This window comes from Zalophus californianus, chromosome 14, assembly GCF_009762305.2.
Source record: "Zalophus californianus isolate mZalCal1 chromosome 14, mZalCal1.pri.v2, whole genome shotgun sequence".
Lineage (NCBI taxonomy): Eukaryota > Metazoa > Chordata > Mammalia > Carnivora > Otariidae > Zalophus > Zalophus californianus.
The window spans coordinates 6,375,779-6,396,176 of record NC_045608.1 but is presented as its reverse complement, the minus strand read 5'-3'; the positions used below and the strand labels follow the sequence as shown (position 1 = coordinate 6,396,176).

General features: G+C 51.5%; 1 protein-coding gene across 4 annotated transcripts in view; it reads right to left on the bottom strand.

Annotated features, from left to right (window-relative positions):
- Positions 1 to 45: 45 nt before the first annotated feature.
- RILPL1 (Rab interacting lysosomal protein like 1) overlaps positions 46 to 20,398 on the bottom strand; it is a 40,611-nt gene continuing 20,258 nt past the window's right edge. Inside the window, exons 3-8 of one of the 4 annotated variants that reach the window (XM_027576327.2) lie at positions 19,397 to 19,515; positions 18,528 to 18,749; positions 11,073 to 11,245; positions 9,239 to 9,331; positions 3,877 to 3,964; positions 46 to 904 (exon numbers count right to left, since the gene is read on the bottom strand). In XM_027576327.2, the coding sequence (XP_027432128.1) occupies positions 899 to 904; positions 3,877 to 3,964; positions 9,239 to 9,331; positions 11,073 to 11,245; positions 18,528 to 18,749; positions 19,397 to 19,515 (701 nt within the window). In that variant the 3' untranslated portion in view covers positions 46 to 898. Of the gene's footprint in view, positions 905 to 3,577; positions 3,602 to 3,876; positions 3,965 to 9,238; positions 9,332 to 11,072; positions 11,246 to 18,527; positions 18,750 to 19,396; positions 19,516 to 20,398 lie in introns of all 4 variants that reach the window. The other 3 variants (XM_027576325.2, XM_027576326.2, XM_027576328.2) reach the window with 3 other exon arrangements.

Here is a 20,398-nt window from a genome sequence, read left to right as displayed (position 1 = left end):
AGAAGCCAAGGGGAAAAAATTACAAATGAGAAAGGTTGCAATGTCTCATCCTTAGCAACTTTGTTTGGTTAGTACTGCATAACTCACAGCTGATTCCAAGGCACTCGCTACACGCTCTAGGCAGTATCAGTAACAAGGTGCAAAACAGAACCACTGGCTCTTGCAAGTCATCTCCAGTTTCTGGGCTGGACTGTCATCCATATTTTCTGTTGCTTCGCATCTAAGTGGGGCCAGCTCGTCTGGTGACTTCGGAGGCCCCGCTTTTCTAATGGATGCATCCTGTATATTATGCTACCACCATGACAATTTCATGAATGATCTAATGAAAATCTACCACTTCCCTGCCTCCCACTTAAGTATGACAAATGTGTTAATAAAACCTCTACACATAGAATTTCATACAAAGCAAGTCAAACAGCAATTATAGTGGCATGTGATGTATTTGGCTTAAAGAAGCTTGTGTTTCTGAAGTTAATGCAAAAGTCTGACCTCTGCTCATGGTATTATTAAATATATATCCTAAGGGATCAGTCATCTATTATAAACGGTGATAGCCCTGGGTATAAATAAACATGTCTTTAGAGTTTGGCATCAGGTTTTCGGTGTGCTTCCTCAAAGCAGACAGTCTGTTTGAGGCATCAGTTCTGAGGGTGCATCTGAACCCAGAGGTGTGCAAGGTCGTGACACCTGGGGCTGCCAGGTTCCGCTGCAGGCGCTGGCAGGGGACAGTTCCGGTCCGAGGGCAGAGGGGGGCTGTGGTCACAGGTGCTGCAGGGCTTCCTGTCCTTGCTCCGTGTAACCGTCATCACGGTGGGAGTTGGCCCACTGGCCAAAGGACTCCTGGATGTGCACGTTCCTCTGTGTGTTGGCCAGACGCTTCTTGTCTCGGGAGAAGAAGCTAAACCTTTTTGGAAGAGAAAGAAAAAAATGAGAGCCGGTCCTTTGCTGTGCGCTGTAGAGAGTTTCTGCCATGCCAGGACATACAGTAGCAAATGTGGAAGAAGCAGGTCAATTCAAGGTGTGAAAGAAAAAGTGGGGGCGCGGGTCAAAGTTATTTGAGAAAGCAGCAGGGGATTCTGCATGTCATTGTCACTGAACCTGGGAGGTGACACAGTGTGAATGGGGCATGCACGTAGGTGATGTGTGATGCATCTCCTCTCTTACTTAAGCATTGCTGACGGTCTCTTCCCATTACCAGTGGAAATAAAAAATGACTAGAAACATACATCTGGAGTTTCCTTACCCTAATGATGCAGAGAAGGTAGTAACTGAAAGCCACACAGAGTTTAAGATGATTCTGACATAAAGAGATGAATGTTTTTAATTTAAGTTGTGATGTAATGTGAATCGGGAAAGTACATACGCAGCACATCAAAGCGCAGATTTTGTGGATATTAATGCTAGAGAGGAGCCAAAAGTAGGTATTTTAGAAAAATGAGACAACTGAAAAGTAATAGTACACATGGTTCTGTCATTGGATAAACACTGTGAATATTGTATGCGAATGAAATTGGGGAAAACACCAATTTACAGTGTCAAAAACTGACTTAAGGGCAAAAGCCTTTAGAAGTTAGCACCATAGGGGTGCCTGGGTGGCTCAGATGGTTAAGTGTCTGCCTTCGGCTCAGGTCATGATCCCAGGGTCATGGGATCAAGCCCCACATTGGGCTCCTGGCTCAGTGAGGAGCCTGCTTCTCCCTCTGCCTCTCTCCCTGCTCATGCTTTCTCTCTCTGTATCTGTGTCTTAAATGAATAAATAAAATCTTAAAAAAAAAATTAAAAAAAAAACCCCTCTGCTTTAAAAAAAAAAAAAAAAAGAAGTTAGCACTGTAACTTGCTACATGGCAGCAGCTAATGTAGACAAAGAGGGCTTTTTAAAACAGCCGTGATTACTGGGGGCACCTGAGTGGCTCAGGTCATGATCTCAGGATCATGAGATCGAGCCCTGTGTCAGGCTCCGCTGGGCATAGAGCCTGCTTAAGATTCTGTCTCTCCCTCTCCTGCCTGCCCGCCCCCACACTCTCTAAAAAATAAAAAAAAACAACAAAACCAAAACCAAAAACAGCTGCGATAACCGATCATTGATCAAAGTGAACCATCTGAAGCCTCAGGGATGAAGGAAGAAATCACAAACTGAGGGTTCTGGAGGGGAGGGGGGTGGGGGGATGGGTTAGCCCGGTGATGGGTATTAAAGAGGGCAGGTATTGAATGGAGCACTGGGTGTTATACACAAACAATGAATCATGGAATGCTACATCAAAAACTAATGATGTAATGTATGGTGATTAACATACGTAATAAAATAAAGAAAAGATGAAGAAATCACAGGCAAGCTTATAAACTGGCCCATTAAAAAAAAATTTTTTTTTTTAATTTTACTTTTAAGTAGGCTCCACACCCAATGTGGGGCTTGAACTCACGACCCTGAGATTAAGAGTCACATGCTCGGACTCCCTCTCCCTCTGCCTCTCTCTCTCTCCCTAAAAAAATAAATGGGCCAGTTTAGGGGTGCCTGGCTGCCTCAGTCCATAGAGCGTGTGACTTTTTAAAGAGAGAGACAGCATGCGCAAAGGTGGGGGAGCAGAGGGAGAGGGAGAAAATCTCTCAAGACCCTGAGATCATGACCTGAGCCGAAATCAAGAGTTAGACACTTAACTGACTGAGCCACCCAGGCGCCCCAAAACTGGGCCAGTTGAAACAAGGTCTGCTTTGGCCACACCTCCACAAAGACCAGGACCCTGGCCAGTAAACCTGACGTGGCCCACCTTGAATTTCTCCCAAAAACCTTTCCAGAATTGTCCACTGTCCTTTGATACTCCTACTTTCTAATGAGATTCATTCTACTCTCACCGAGTTCTGCTACTTTTGAATTTTGGTTTCTGAACTTGGTAAGAGAGATAATAGCTATGTTATGTTTCTCAGGGGGGCAGGAAGGAATAGGAATGCACTGCTGAGAAACTGAAGCTTCAGATCAACTATTTTTAGTTCTGTCTGTTCACCTATTAGCCTTTTTTTTTTTTTTTTTTAAAGTGCTGTGGCCTATGGAGTTCAGTTGTAATGACATCTGGGTGCAAATGATTTTACTATTCTGTGGTCACTGGACCCTACAATCACCTCCTACCAGGAATAAAGTGGTCTTTCATCGAAAGCTGGGGCAAGCCGAGTGTATCTGGAGAAATTCCGGCTAAAGTTTCTTTTCTCTACAACAGATATGTGCACTGACAAATGAAGGTGCAAGGTTCACACTGGGTTATTTGTGAGCTCTTTCCATGGTGTAATCAAGGCAATTAGCTGGCCAGAGATACAGCAGCAACACATCACTGTTACATTTCACCTCTACCTAACTCAAGCAGGAAAGCCACGTGCCACTCCCTGTCCAAGGGGACACAGAGAGAAACAAAGAATTGGTCCCCTCCTCTGCTCTTCCTTTTTAAAAAGACGACCAAATGGCTTTCTGACGATGGCTTGGCAAAACAAAGCAGTTTAGAAAGCTAGGGCGTGAAGGTCGAAAACACAGCGTTAGTGTCACTCAGGGGCGGGGGGGCGGGGAGGGTCACAGTGGGCATTGATTACTGACCCGTCACTTAAAGGACCTTCTTTACTGGATCATGGACAAGGTGGTTTTTAGAATAGAAACAGAAAAAAGACAAAAAGAATTATCGGTGACAGAGCCGAGAATGCCATGGCTTCACTCGTGCAGGTCGAGACTCACGAGGGCACGTTTGAAATCACACTCGACACCCACTTCAAATGGGAACACGCGGGTGATGGCCATGCAGCTAAAATGGCCAAGGAAGGCGGAGCAGCCTCAGCAGAGCCGCAGCACACATTCCAGAGGCACAGCTCAAAATGAACCCACAAAAACCCAGTGCCTACAAGGGAAACAAGTCTTCGGACGGGCTGCAGTGTGGGGTCATCTATTATCAGTCCAGCAGCTACCATGGGCATTATCGCTGTAAAGATCCTGGTTAGAGAAGTACAGATAGACACAGAGAACATAAAAACAGGGAGGCATGAAAAATAAACACACCACACACACAGGCCAGCTGAAGGGTTTGCTTATGGCAGATGTCATGGATGGAACTGTGTCCCCCTCCCCAGAATTCACGGTCAAGTCTTAACCCCCAGTAGCTCAGAAAGCGACTCTTTGGGAGATAGGATCCTTGTAGAGGTAACACATAAAGATAAAATTATACTGGAGAAGAGGGGATCTTTTTAAAAGGGGGAAATCTGGACACAGATGCGCCCACAGGAGGACCGCAAGGTGAAGATGAAAGCCGGGGTCCAGGCGATGCTTCTGCGGGCCCGCAAAGGCCAAAGATCGCCAGCAAGCCGCTGAAGCTACAAGAGGCACAAAACGTTCTCTCTCACAGCCCTCACAAGGAACCGCCCCTGCCGACACCTGGGTCTGGGGCTCCTCGCCTCCAGAGGCCTGAGACAAAGCGTTTGGGCTGTGGAAGGCTCCCCGCTTGTGATACTTGACTGCGGCGGCCTCGGGGCTGAAAAGCAGGCCTGGGGTTGGGAAGGAAGGAGCCAAACCTGCCGTGGGTTAGTGGCGACACCCTCGGGTGTCTTCCAGCACGTCTCCTCCGACTGCCACACACTGCAGGCTCCGCGCCCCAAAGACGGCAGCCAGGGGGCATCCAGGGCAGAAGATGAGGTGGCCCGGGTGGCCCGGGCAGGGGAACTGAGGCAGAGAGCCTGCATAAGCCACCTGCCTGCGTAAGTCAGAGCTGACGGTGAATCCTCATCAGTCTCCTGTCTTGGCAAGGAGGATGAAGAGACTCCAGTCAAGCCACCAGTGCTAATTTTGAACTCCGATTTTTTTTTTTTTTTTTTTTTTTTAAGATGCTGGCTGGGAAGAGAGAGGAATGACTGTCTCAGATGAGGCTGGGGATTATCTGTGTTTGGATTTACCTCCGATACACTTCATGGAGTAGCTGGGAGTTGGCATCTTGGCAGAACCCACATGGGTATCTTCTCGTGGTGATGAGAAAAGGGGATACCTTTTGTCAAATGAATGGGCCCACTCCCCTGAGGCCAGGCTGTCAAGGGGCTCCAAGCCACACGGTTTTGCACCGACCTCTACCAGAACCCCTCTCGGCCTAGCAGGAACCCCCAAAGACACCGTCATCGGGCAGGGTGGCCCCAGGCCCAGGGTGACATGTTTGCCTGCCTTCATTTGGGGCCCCATCAGGGGTCAGACCAGTGCCCAGGGGCCTTGGGACGCCTGGAGGGTTCTGGCTGACTGACCGAATGTGTCTCTGGACACGTGGCCCCCTTCTTTCCTATTCCAGGTGCCTCCCTGCAGGAACCACCTCCTCCACAGGGACAGCCCCTTCCTCGAAAAAGGCTGGCTTGTTTCGGTTGAACGTTTATGCTGGTTTTACCTACTTCCTCCCCACTGAGGATTTCTAGAAGACTCAATCCAAATGAAGTTGCGACGGTGGCATTTCAGGCGGTGCAACGGGCGGCTGTGAAGAAGCTATTTCTGGGCTGAAGCAAGGAGGGCGGTGGGTAGGAGGACAGAGACAGAATGCGCTGTTGCCATGACTGTCTGATGCTTCGGGGCCGCCTACTACGAAGGCCACCCTTGCCGGCGCGTGACCAGCTGTTCTGCTCCATCGCTTCCGTGGCTGTCCCTGCTCCCCGCCCCCCGGGCCCCCTGACTCAGCCCTCCGGCCCCAGCTCCGCAGAAAGCTGCCGTGTGTGAGTCGGTAGGGACCGAGAGACGCAGACCACACAAAGGGGGGCGCTGGTGCCTGGCGGCCACTGGAAACAACACTGGAGTCACTCCGTGCTCCCTCGTGACCTTCCCAGGCGGTGCCAACCTGGACTCTCCGGCCAGCAGCTGCTCGGTCACAAGCTATTCTTGGACCGTCTTCTGTTTTGACCAGAAGCAGGAGTTTCTGGTTCCCTTCACCAGTTCAGCCCAGAAACGTAGACACTGACGTCCCTGGCTTGCGGTGCACTTGAGCGATAAGGGAACTGGGCAGTCCGCCCGCAGCTAGAGACTTGGCACAGGGTGAGGAAATGGGGGAGGGGAGGCGGGAGGCAGAAGGCATGGGTTCAAAGCCCAACTTTGACCCTTCCCAGTGGTCTGCTCTAAAGGAAGTCAATGGGCTTCTCCGGGCCCGTGACGCATCTGAGAAATGGGGCTCATCGTCCCAGCTCTGAGTTTCTGACAGGGTGGATGATACCTTACTTCAGGTGGTGTGAGCCGATGAATAAAGCCCCTTCAAACCTCAATGGGAGTTACTGCTCACTTGCTGGTGGATGGAGGAAACCGGTCAAGGGCGTGGAGCTGAGCTGGAAAGCAGCCATGACCTGTACTGGAGAGGCCGTGTGACTAATATGCCACAAAAGCAAGGGCGAAGGCACAAGTGGACCCTAAGGGGTGCCAGAGGTGTGAGGGGTGGAAAGGGAGGTAGGCATGGAACCATCTTGAGAACCGCCATTCCCTGCCCCAGCCCCCAGGGAAGATTCGTTCCTGCCCCTGGCTCTGGGCTCAGGGGCCACACTGATGCAGCCCCAGTCAGCAGCCGAGCTGGACAAAGGCACCAGTGTCCTGCCTGGGCTGGTCAAAAGCCTTTTGTGCCAGCCTGGTCATCCAGTCGTCCGCTAGAAGGCTGGGGTGGCCACGGGACTGGCCACCTGCACCCCCTGGACGGGGGATTCTGATCTCTCTCCCTCTGTTTCTCTCTCTCTGGCTCCCCAGTTCCAGCTGTTCCTACTGCCAGGCTCAGAGCCCAAGGTCTTGCTGAGCAGAAAGAGGCCACACTAAAGGGGAGAAGGGCCAAGCATCCTTTGTGAAACAATCTGGAAGAGAGGATTTGACACCACAGCTTCTTCAGGTGTGGGTAGAAGGACCAGTGGGAAGAAGATTGTTGGCTCATTCTGATTACTTGCCTCTGGATTTTACCCAGTTGGGGATTTGCAAAAGCCAACTCTTAATTGCCTTTCTGTGAGGAAAGGGGGCTGGAGCAGAAAACTACAAAATCAGGACAGCCCGGCTTTGGAAGGCAGGCTTAGAAATGCATATGTCTTAGAATTACCGTGCCGGAGGCGTTGTGCATGCGGAACACGTGAAGATGCTAAAAAGGCCTGAGTTTTAAAGACGTGCCAATGAACGGCTCTAGGAAGCACAGGGATGGTGTCTTGGTCCTGCCCCTCCTTAGCCCAGGGGCGGACTATGAGGGCTCATGAACTTTTTCTCCGCTCCCCCAGCTCTTCACCCAAAGTGATAGCTGCTGAAACACAAAATTGATTATGCTCATCCTTACCTGTGCGTGGGGCTGGCAGATGGCTCAGAGTTTTAAGCAAAGTCAATCCCATTTCTTAGCAGTGGATGAGAAACCCTACCCGAAGGCGAGTTTCCCTGGGTGCTGAGTCCATCATACATTGAGCCTGAAAGACTCCCCCTCCCCCATGATTAGGCTACAGTGGACGCCCATTCCTTCTGTCTAACGAGCCCTCTAATCTGCGTGGGGCCCATCCGTCCCCTAATTTCAGTCCATCGGAACCAGAGCGAGTTAGAGCTGTCCCAGCCCCAGGCATGAGGAGGAGACCCTGACCTGGCCGATGGATGCACTGCTCTGTGGTTGGCAGAGAGGCCATGTGACCCGGTCTGAGCCAATGAGACTCGATTCCATGACTGCTGTGGAAAATTCTCTTCCCGATGGAGTTTCAGACCAAAGAAAGTAGAAGCCTGAGCTGATGTCTGCCATGTTGCCACCCTGAGGGACAGCGTGTCCAAGAGTACAGCCCACATAAGGAAAACCAAGCCAGAGGTGGAGGGACCGAGGCAGAGCCCTGATGACGAGGCCTGGATCCAGCTGAGCCTGAAGCCAGCCTGGCCTGGGAATTCTGGGTTCCTTAGCCAACAGTTTTCTTAAGTTACTCTGAGTTGAGTTTCAGCACACTCTACAGGGCCACCTCTTGGCCCCCCCCCCCAAGAGGAGAGGCTCGGGCAGTCACAGGGCTGCACACATTCTGCATTGCCCTTGCCATCCACCATCGCTGAGCATCAAGTCACTTCACAGGGTCAGAGCTAGCCAAGAATTTCCCAATGTAACTGGTTTTTAAAGGCTGAAGCACCCAAGTAACACCCCAGTTGCTTTCCCCACATGCTCCCGGTGGCTTTCCAACCCATGCCGCCTGCTTTCACAAAGCTTCTGCCAGAGTTTGGGAGAAAGAGAGGAGGCCTCTTCTGTAATAAGCCGTGGGTACAGCTGGAAGGCCAGGAGCCAGGAAGACCCTCTTGGGGGAGATAATAAGGCTACAAGACAATGGTGCGAGTGTGCGTACCCGGCAGATGGTCTGAAATGTGGGCTCTGGGGCCAGGCTGCCTAGGTTTGAACCCTGGCTCTGCCTCTTAATAGCTGAATGTCCTTAGGCAGCTGCCTCAGTTTCCTTAGCTTTAACATGGGAATGACAGTGGCTCTACCTCACAGGGGTATGGTGGGGACTCGATGAGCTCATCTCTCTGCAGGAATGGTACCTGGCACACAGTAGGCTCTTAGCAGACCACAGCCAACCAGACCAGAGCTTTTCACCCTTTATCTGAAGGGCTGCAACGGTCAACAAACCTGAAACTGCATGCACAGCTGTATGTGTGGCTTTTCTCCTCCCCCAGGGAGAGGGTCTACAAACTCTCTGAATCTCAAAGGGGTCTTTGAGAACGGCTCAAGTAGCTTTAAGTCTGGTTGAATGCAAGGCTGAGTTCTTTCGTTCTTGTGTGTTCCCCATAGCAAACAGGGCCTGACTCTGCATGGATTATGTAGGAATAAATACTTTCTTACGGGAGGGTGGGGGAGTCATCATAGAAATGCACAGATGGGGTGGACCAGGGCCCATTCCAGGCCTTTGCAAGCTGGGGCTGCAGGCCCTTCGGATGCATGAATCTCCCCCGCCAGCCTTATTTGCTGCCCAGAGACATGCCCCACCTGATACAATCAAGCCCTGAACCTCAGCCACAGGCCCCACCCCCTTTCCATCCTCTCAGCCTTACCCAAACCTCTTTGCCTGGGAACCCCCTGGAGGAACTCAGCATTCAGGGGCAGAGATGAACTCAAAGTCGAGCGCGAGGCCCCACGTGCTCCGGGGTTAAGCCTGTCTCAGCAGGAGGTGGTTAGTGACAAGCCTGGCCCCGGAGCAGGTGCCCAGAAGTGAGAGGCTGTGTGAACCACCAGGTTGGCTGTGCGCGAGCAGCCCCACACTCTAGAAGCATGTCACTTACAGTCGCTTGATCCCAGACTCCGGCTGGGGGGACATTCTCGGGTGGACAACCGGTGGAGGTTGGGGTATTCGATTTTCCTCTTCTATTTCTTCACTGGAGAGAGTTGAGAGGCGTGAGATAAGAGAGTCAAAAATTCTGTGAGAGCTGGAATATTCCAGAAGGGTATTTGTCTGATGGTCTGGGAGGGCTTATACTGGGAATAGGATAGGGGGCCGAGGAAGATGGCAAAAGGGGCCTGTACCCCAGCAGTCTCTCTGCCTGGGGGTCTGGCCTCTTAGCGATGGGCATGGCCAGCTAAGAGAAGGGGTCAACCCTGGAGGCAGTGGATGTGGGTGCCTGTGGTCTCTTTGGCCCAGTTGGTCAAATGTGAAGAATTTCAGGAAAGGAACCCACATCTCAAAAAGGCAATTTTCAGTTTCCTTTGAAGAATCTAACCACATAGAACTATTTCCTGTCTCCTGTCCTTGACAAATGCTGTCTCCATACCTTTGTGGTTTCTTCCATCTGGAATATGGCACCCACCCCTCAACATCTCCCATACCTGAACAGTACCCTATCCTTTAGGGAAAGCCCAGTTCAAATGCCACCCCCTCCATGAAGCCTTCCTGATTTCTACCCCATCCCTGAGAAGTGATCTCTCCCTTTGAACAGCCAGTGCACACAGTATCAGCAGAACTTTCTTATGTGCCAGGCATACAGTGGGTTTTCAATAAAAATACGTGGTACTATATCTTCTGTGCATCTCTTATTTTCCCTACTGGATCAGGGACCACAGCTGGTGCATCTGTCCTTCCTTCTGGCTTTCCATTCAAGACGTATTTGTTGTGCACCTACTCTGTGCTAAGCTCCATTCTAAACTTGGAAACTTAGCCATGAACAAGACAAATAATGCTTTTTCGTCTCATGTTGTCATAGTCTGTTATGGAAACAGACAATAAAACAAGCACATTAATGAATAGGATTAAAGTAAGATGGTGAAGGTCCATGAAAAAAAAAAGTAAAAGCGAGTAAAGTGACAGTGACTGGAACAGGGCACTCCTTTGGATGAGTGGTAACAGGGAAGGAAAACTCTCTGAGGAGGTGACCCCTGACCTGAATCCTGAATGACCAGGAGTCAACCATGAGAAGAGCCAAGGGGAACGTTTTCCCAGCCGCAGGACCAGCATATGCAAAGGTTCTGAGGTAGAAACAAGTGCGGACTGTTTTAAGAAACCAGTAGAGGGATAGTGTGAATGAAGCTGAACAAGTATGTGGCAAGCACACCTGAGGAACTGGACTCACTGAAATGTGAATAGCCGCAGGGCTAGTGGCTACCATATCAGACACTGCAGCTCCAGTAAATGCAAGGAGTTCACTGGCCGTGGGCTGAATGAACAAATACTTAGGCTGTATGGCTCCACCATCTCTCATCTATAATTCTAAAATCCAAAAAGCTCTAAAAATGAAAATTCACTTTTTGGTCATTCATTTGGTGGCAGAACGTGAAATGAGCTCTCATGAGCCTGCTTATCATGGTTATTTATCCCATTTAGTACGAACATTCACATCTTTTGCTGTGAAAATATTAACGTGTTTGATGTTGGGGAGCTGCCCCACATCCTGGGGGCGGATGTTATCTATACACCATCTGTGGACTATTCCTTTCTCACAGCTGCAAAGTTCTGAATCATAAAACGCACCTGGGCCTAAGGGTTTCAGAAAGGGCTTGTGAGGTGTGTGTGTAAGTCCTTCTGGCCCAACACGGTCCCCGGAACGGAGACACGTGCAATCCCTGTCTTCCCAAGACCTACAACCCCAGAAAGCAGCCAGCCTGGGAGCTCCCGGGGATGCTCACCTCTTGTAGTACGTCAGCTCCTCCTGCAAGAGAAACACTTTGGACTTGAGTTCGTTCCTCTCGTGTAGTACATCCCGCAGCTCCTGCAGCGTGAACCGGGGGCGGTTGGGGTCCTTGAGATCCATGGCCACCTTCTCCGCCTCTGAGGCACACTCCTCCCCGCCTGGCTCCGTCTGGAGGCGGCAGAGATGCTGCTAATGAATTCCTGGCGGCCACCAGCAGCGCCCCCTCCACATCCTGCCAGAGCCCGAATTTCCCACCCTCCCAGGGCCTCTGCAGCTTGCCGGGGGCGCTATTTTAAGAACTCGCGGGCGGCCTGTGCTCACGTTTGTGCAGTCGGTGTCCCTTTGGAGATGAAAGCCAGCGGCCACCTGTTCCTTGTTCGCCTTCTCACTAGCTAGACCTGCTGTCCTGGTGCCTCCCCACCTGACTCAGGGTCTTCTTACAAATAACATTACAAGGAGTCCAAGGAGAAGAAACAGCATGGCTCAAATGCTGCCACCCTCATCAATCTGCTTTCCTTTTCCCACATTCTCGCCTCATATTCTTACTAAGACCATTGCTAATAAGGCCATTGCTAATTTAGCCAGAGTTGTTAGAATCACAGCTCATGCACAATTTTCTCTTCCTTTTTCGTCTGGCATTAAGTCACATGTTTTCCGATGTGTTACTGGCCTTCTGGTCAAGCCCTCTCCTCCCCCAAGGCTAAGGGCATCTGTGCTCTGGAGGTCAGTGGAAGCCCGGGGTGGGGTGGGGGGCAGGGGCAGGTAGCAGCACAGCAGGTGTGAGATGCAGGGCATTTCTCTTCCACGCAGGTCACTCAGATGGATACTACCATGCTAAGTCACCTGCCCCAGGCCAGACCCAAACCCCGTCCTCCCTCTTTCTCACAGGAAGAAGGTTCCCCCTCCCCAAAAAAACCCAAACTGTGGTAATATACACTTAGCATAAAATTGACTATTTTAAAATATACAATTCAGTAGCATTTAGTACGTTCACAACGTTGTGCAATCACCACCTCTGTCTAGTTCTGGAACATTTTCATCTCCCCCAAAGGAAACTCCATTAACAGTCATTCCCTAATCCCTCCCACCCTCAGCCCCTGGTGACCACCATCTGCGCTCTGTCTCTATGGATTTGCCTTGTCTGGACATTTCGAATAAATGGAATCATACAGTATGTTTCCTTTTGTGCCTGGCTTCTTTCAGTTAACACGTTTTCAAGGTTCATCCATGCTGTAGGGAGTCAGGGCTCTATTCCTTTTTATGGCTGAATACTATTCCCGTGTATGGATATGCCACGTTTTGTGTATCCTTTATCCACTGATGGGTATTTGGGCAGTTTCCACCTTTTGGCTAGTGTGAATAGTGCTGCCACAAACATCTGTGCACAAGGATTTGTCTGAACACCTGTTCCCAGTTCTTCCGGGTGGGTACCTAGGGGTGGAGCTGCTGGGTCACATGGTGACTCTATGTGTGACTCTTTGAGGAATGGCCAAATTGTTTTCCACAGCAGCTGCCCCACTTTTCACTCAGCAGCGTAGGAGGGTTCCACCTTCTCCACATCCTTGCCAACTCTTGTGGTTTTTTTCCCCCATTGTTTGAAAGCAAGGAAGTTTTTGCAAGCTGCCCCCAAGTCAGCTGGCCAGATCTGCAGGTGGCCCATACTCTCCCGGCATTCCTGACACCCTTGAACCGCCGATATCCCATCATCCACTGGAAGGAGTGGACACAAGTTCAGGACAACAATGGGGAAGCTCTGGAACAGGGGAATATGGGATTGAAATAGAGACACCCCCCCCCCCCCCGCCAAACCCCCACAGCAGCACAGGGGGAGAGGCACTCCGACCCAGATGGTGACACAAGGCAGGCCGTTGAAGGACCCAGGAAGGGAGAGCCGAGATGCCTGTGTCCTGGAAGTCAGGATGGGCTGTTCTGGGAAAGGACACTTGAAAGGAGACACCACCCCCCAGGGCAGATCAGGTGACAGAAGAGTCGCCCAGCAGGGGAGGCATGTGCCTGCAGTAGAAAATGGACACCTGACAGATGGGCAGTGGAGTGGGGCTCCCACCCAAGAAGTAGGGGAGGAAATGTTGGACGATTTAACGTCCCAAGAAGGTACTCGAGGCATCTGCTGATGACACACCTTCAGGGGGGCTGTGTCCTCAGGGTTCGTCTTCAGCGTCCACCTCCTACAGAGCCACATAGCCGGACGGGGTCCTCTACCCAAGACCGTGCATCAAGCAGCTGGTATACAGCAGGCACTAACACCAGTTCCCTTCTCTTCCCCTGCCCAGGTTAACCACAGAGCATCCCTGAAGGTCTGTAATAAATATTCCATAAGTAAATGGCTGTCTCAATAAATACTGGATGTCTCGATAAACATTCAACATTCATTGAGCATCAACTCTGTGCCTGCTGGGCATTGAGCTGATGAGATGAATTCGGTGGGAGTGGAAGGAAGAGACACACAGGAAAGCTTACAGGGTCAGATGATAAGAGAGGAGCAAGGACATCAAACTCTAACTGGGAAGGATCATGGAAGACGTTACTGCAGATGTGGTTTCTGTGCATGGGGTCCTGACGAATGTGTAGGAGTTCACCAGGAAGTCTGGGCGCAGACCAGCCCCCACACACATTTTGTTTGGACTTCACTGTGTTCTAGAACTTTTTGGAATTAGTTTCCAACAGTTTTATATTGGGGGATTTCACACTAAAGTTTGGGTTTTGGGCTTCCTTTTGGAAAAAATACTGAAAAGATTGGGTCACACTGGGTCCACATGGTAACACACTGGGCTGGTCCTACGTGGCAGCTATTGCCTTCTATGTGTTCTTTCCATGCCTGCTCAGCCCCTACCCCTTTTTCCTTTCGTGCCTGGGCCCCATAGGCACTGGCAGCCAGGCCATGGACCCAAACCTCAGGCTCACACACTCCCTCTGGACACAGCCGGTTTCTGCTTACCCGCATGGGTTGTGAGCACCCAAGACACCGAAGGGCTTCCTCAGGCCTGAGGTCTTTTTCTCTGGAGGAAGGATGGCTCTTCAATCAGGGTAGCAACCTGATGCCCTAGAGCTTGGGGGATTCCCAGACAGGTTTGCAAAGAAAGTCCCGACTTCCGGGACCATTGCCTGGGAGTGCAGCTTTCCTGGAAGCCAGCAGGCACTAATGCAGTGCTCTTGGATAGGCCTGTCCTGGGAGAGAGACTGAAAAGGCTCTTTCCAACATGGAAATCAGGCCCATCGGCAGTGGGTCTTCTAGGTAGGCTTCCTCCACGAGGGACCATGGAGGTGCCTGGGGTTATCGAGGATTGTCCTCTGGTCCCCGGAGGCACTTTGGGCACAGAGGGAGATGCCCTGAGGCCCCAGGCACTCCCCAGGAGGCCCAAGAGAACCCGCTGACAAGCAGCAGGACCAGAGTGGCCAAAATGGAGGCAACATCTTCCACCAGGGCCCTGCGTCCTTAGGCCTGGCCTCCTGGACCCACTCCCCCCGCCTGGGCACATCAAGGCCACAATGCTCCGGCAGCCCCTCGAACATACTTCTGAACAGCCCCTGGCCCAACAACAGGGAGTGACTGTGCCCTGGTCACCCCCGGTAACTTCTAGGCCCACCATGCACACATTCAGCCAGAAAACCTGGCTTCACACGCCAGCCATTAGGCCCCATCTGCTTTCCCCGCTCACTTAAACAAACACACACTAAGATATCAGAATTTGTAAGGCAGAGATGTCAAGTAGGTAACTATTAACGTCAGTTTTCTTACTGATTTTATATGAAGTCCTTTAGACAGGGAGCCCACCAAATCATTTTCTTAGGAGTTTCTATGTCTACCTGTGAAAGGCAGGAAGCTTCCATGTGAAAACATAAGGAGCTGGATGAGTGAGAAAACACACTGAACGAAGAAGCTGGTCAGGACCACATGTCCCACGACTCTGTTTCCCTGAAATGTCTGCAACAGGCAAATCCGTAGAGACAGAAAATAGATTTGTGGTGGCCAGGGGCTGCGGGACGCAGAGATGGGGAGTGGCTACTCGTGGGTATGGCGTTTCTTTTTACGGTGATGGAAATGTTCTAGATAGTGGTGTTGGTTGTACGAGAGAGTAAATATACTAAAACCCGTTGCATTGTATACTTTCAATAATTGAATTATATCTCAATAACTATGTTATAAAAATATACCAGGAGCTTTGTTTACTGGAGATCACAGTGAAATGACAGTGAAATAGCTCAGAAAGGATTGCATGAATCAGTGGGGAGAACTGGAGTAATCTAGGCATTGATGAGAATGGACTCCTCCCCAGCTCTGGATCCCTCCATAGCTCCCATCTCCTCTTACCAATGTCGTGCCAGGACTAACCCACCACCCCAGCCACACCTGCTCATTCTCCAGTCTGGCTCACGTTCTTCCTCCTGTCTGGAGTGGCCTACCCCACATTCCACCCCAGACATCCTACCCACCCCATAAGACCCCTCTCAATGCCTTGAACACTTGCCCTGCCCTTGCTTCCCACTGAGAATTCATTGTGCCCTCCTCCGATCCCGTGGCCCTCGATCCCAGCCACACTATTTGATCTACTGAACCAAGTCAAGCTCATTCCCCTCACTTATCAGACAGGAAGCTGAGCACCAAAATGATGCATGAGCCCCAGGTTACACAGCTGCAGGTGGAAAGCCCCCACGGCCTGCGGCTTCCCTGTTTGAGTGACAAGCACTTGAACTCCACCCAGCTCTGAGGGCGGGAGTCAAACCCAGCAAAGGCACCCCGAGTTTGGGAAGAGACTCTGCAAAGCAGCTCAGTGGGTTAATTATAACTGCTACCTGACTTTACTCCTCCATTTCTGTCCCCTACCCCGCCGCCCCCTGTTCCAGCAAGAGGAATTGAAACAGGCAGGCGGGCCAAGGAGGTGTGACATGTCCCTGTCCTTGTTGCTAAACAGATCTGGAGCAGGGCTTGGAGTGTTGTGGCTGGGGTGGCGTCCTCAGGACCTGGGTTTCGACCGAGCCCTGCCTGCCCAGGAGGAGACAGGCCTGAGTTCTCATGGGGCACAAGAGGCTGGAAGGGGTACACCAGGGGAGCAGGCTTCGCCTAGCGGTTGTTTTTGGCATCTGCCTCATCCCCTACATCCCACTGCCATAGATTTGCTCCAGCCCTTGCTTTCTTGCCTGGATTATTGCAAAGGGCTCCCAACAGCCATGTTCTGCCATCAGCAACCTCCTTGCCCAAACTGTCCTCCATAAACTCAGAGCTGATCCCATTACTCCCCTGCCGAAGCCCGTGGAGGGACCCACAGTCCCCACTGCCCAGAGCTGTGTGTGTGGCCTTCCGGGCACTGCAGGCGACAGCTGTGTCTCTGCCTGCCCTGCATCTGTTTCCGTACTTCTCGGGGCTGAGTCCTTGCAGCTGTCCTCTGGAGAAATGCCCCCATCCCCACTCTCAGCGCATGCGGCATGGATGGACACCACGCGGGGTAGCCATATGACTCAGGAATGGACACTATGCATATTCTAGACCTCAGGCCACCATGACTGGTTCAGTGATGGGCTGAGGAGAGGGTTTCCTGAGACTTGCTGGGAATTTGGGAAAGAGGCAACTTCTTTTCACTGGGGTTGCTAAGCTGATAAGAGTACCAAGGGCCACTATATGGCATAGCCTACCTGAGAACAACACCAACACAGAGGAAAGCAAAGCTGAGACATCTGATAGCATCATTTGGGCACCTGGAACCAGCTATACCTGAAGCCATCCTTAACTCAAAGTTTTTAGCTATACAACCAAAAATTCTTTTTTTAAATCCTTAAACCCATTTTAATTTGGGCTTCTGTCACTTTTGGCCAAAAACTAGCCCTAATCTCTCCCTTTTAAGACTTCGTTCCCTTACCTCCCTAACTGTATCCCAGGTTCCTGTCCTTCAGAGAACCTAGAAGTGTCTGGCCTGAAAGACACCTACTGACTGTGCTGGCACTTGGGCCAACCTGATGGTGAGCTCATCTGTCTTACCTCCCTGACCTGTAACCCCGGAAACTAGGACAGTGCCTGCAAACAAGAAACAGTCAATAAGTATTTGCTGGAAGAAAGAGTAAGCCCCGAGCTTTTCCCTAAGAGTCCACTATGCTTTTCTGAAGCAGCATATCCATCATCCATCTACCTCTCAAAATCTTAGCATTGTGAACACTGACATCCAGCTGAAGGGACAGCTCTTCCATGAAACTGCACACCACCCCCATCATGATTAACTGTCCTACTTCTGCGTTGCTGACACCCACCCACCCCTGGGGGGCACATCTACAGGGGAGACACCTCTGGCACCCCATGTCGCAGCCCTGGGCCCATGTGGATTTTCGCTGCAGCTGTGGTGTAGTCCCACCCATGCAGATGGGGCCCCGCCTCAAGCACACACTGCACGTCTTCCCACTCGTGCCCTGAGATCTGCTCTGTAAGTTCTGCCCAGGAATATCAGGGAGATGACACCCCTGGGGGCTACCCTCCGCTACTGGGGGCAGGTGCAGGCGGATAAATTTATGTTCCAAGCCTTTCTCCTCCAGAAAGACTGTTCTGGGACATGGTCTCTGTGCTTCTCAGAGGTCCCAGCAGGACTGAGCTTCCACCGCAGCCCCAATAACACACACTCAAATTCACTTTTCCTTCTCCCCTGTCTCATGCCTCTGATCTCCTGCCCATTTTCCTTTTCTCAGGCTCTGCTTCGAGGGAACCCAGACGAAGACAATCTCTTACCACTAAGACAGTTCCCTCCCACCTTAAGTGTGACGCCACTTGGAGGCACCCAAGTCTGTCTCCTGCACTGGGCTGTAAGCTCCTTGAAGCTCCACAGTACTCAGCACAGTGCTCTCAGGTAGAAGACCAAACTCCACTCTGTGGCCTACCTGGCCCGCAGGACTGGCCCCCACCTATCTCTCTGACCTCACTCAGACCTTCCTCCTCCTCCTTCCCCTGCATACCAGCCACCCTCGCCTCCTTATCCTTTCTCGATTCCATTGCAATTTCTCCTGCCACAGGGCCTTTGCATTGTGCCACTCCCCTGCCTGGAACTCACTCTCCATTCACTTGTTAACTCTCATTCTTTTAGTCACTTCCTTCGAAAAGCTTTTTTGACTCCTCCAGATTATTGTGGCAGTTGACACTTTAAATGAAGTAACTCATTTAATTCTCATAATAATCTGGCACTAAGTACTATTATTACTCCCATTTTAGACTCGAAGAAACTGGGCCACAGAAAGGCTAAATAAATTATCCAAGGTCAGGGAGGTAGTTAACAGGTTAGACTGAACTGAAGCAGACCAGCTCTAGAATCCACACAGTTAGCTACACACCATGGCTCCTCCCAGGTTCCTCCCACTTCCCTCAAGTGTAATGGGGAAAGCAAGGCAGCCTTGCCCACCTCGAGCCAGCTCACAGACCTACCTTCCCATCTGCTTCAGTGGCTGGCTTCCCACTTACCTCGGGCTCCTCCTCTCCGTTCTGGCTGAGTTCGCCCTGCAGTCTCTCTCGCAGCTTCCCGAGCTCTGCCCGTAGGCTGCCCATCTCCTGTTCCTTGGTTTGCAGATCTGCCTCTAGTTCTACCTTCTGTTCGATCAGGGCCTTCCCCTGGGCCTCCACCACTGTGACACGGTGCCGGAGGTCGTGGTTGATCTTCATCAACCGGGTCTGCTGCTGTTGCAGCTGGAGAAAGAGGAAGGCCATTTATGGGGCTGCTCATACAGTAGCTCATGTTGTGTACTGTACAAGGGCAAATCCTCTACAGGCGTGCCATCATATTGGAGACATCCTGACTCGTTTGAAGTTTGTTCATATTCTTACAACTGTTGATGCCAGAGATGGGCAATTTGTATATTTACTATGATAATTTTATGATAGATGGAAGATAAGTGTTTTGTCAGTATATCATGATGATTTCCCAACAGATGGAAGTAACATGCCTTGAGAAAGGGGTGTCTTTCTAATTCAGGTGGAGACACTGTATGGGTTCCTGGAGCAGCCTGGACCATGCTGGCCTGCTCACAGAGGGGCACGAAGAGGGTGGGTTGGAGGAAGCCTTGGGGTCAGAACAAAGCCAGGCTGGGCCTCGGCAGCTCCCCAAGGCATGGGAGCAGCAGGTCACCAGGCAGTGCCACGTTCCCTCCTGCTGTTACGATGCGGACCGGCTGAGGGTCCTCCCCACAGCTGCGGCCTCAGGCAGGACCCCCGCCCCACAGGGCCCACAGCGTGAGCCCAAGGGAGAAAAGGGGAACCGCCTACAGGGAGGATCCAGTCTCCCATTGTATCTGCCGGCTGGGAGGGTGGACACGGGGTAGGGGCTCATCACTTACAGCCTCCACATCCTCATTCTTCAGACCGAGCTCCCTGTCCTTGGCGCGGATCTCGTCGCGTTGCTTGTCCACCACCTCCTTCAGCTTCTTCATCACTTGCCGCTCACGCTCTGACATGCCTGGGGTGGGGCGAGCGAGACCAGCAGGTGAGCCTCCCCCTCCGCCTCCCCGGCTTAACCCAACCACAGCTTCCTACGGAGATGCCGCTGGCCCCGAGCCTTCTCCGTGCCCTGTTCCCTGGTGCCAGCACCTGCTTCCTATCCCTGGGTCCCTCCGAGCTCATCCCCCCCTCAGGACGCTGGGCCGGCACTTTCCTTCCTTTCAATGTCCCCTGAGCTGGCTCCCCTCGTTCAGGCCTCAGCTCAACCGTCCCCTCCCCACAGAGGCCCTTTCCTTCCCGGCCCCCCCCAAATGAACTTCCCATCCTGTCTACTACCTTCACTGCACATGTTACAACTACCGTCTCATAGGTCTTATCATCTGACAAAAGATGATTCAGAGCAGAGGTTCTGAGCGTACACACTGGGCTCTCCCATTTATGGTCTGTGTGGCTTCGGACTAGCCTCTCTGTGCCTCAGTTTCCATATCTACAAGATGGGCATAGCAGTACCCTACCCCAGACGGCTGTTGTGAGGATTAATTTAGTGAATACACAGGAAGCATATGGAAGATGATGCCTGGCACATAGCCAAGGAGTGGTGTCTGTTACTCGTTCGTCCTCTGTTCCTCCTGCCCCTGGCGCCCAAGTATACTGTCGGCCCCAGGAGGCAGGGCCTTGACTGACCTAGTCACTGTGGACTGCCTCAGCTAGCACAGTGCCTGGCGCACAGTAGGTGCTCGCTAAGTGGTCTGGTGAGTTAATGAACTGTGCTAGTTTCATGTGGCTGATGTAACAAATGACCAACCAAATCTGATAGCTTAACACATCAGAAATTTTTTTTCTCATAGTTCTGGAAGCCAGAAGTTGAAAATCAGTCCAAAGTCAAGATGTTGCCGGAACTG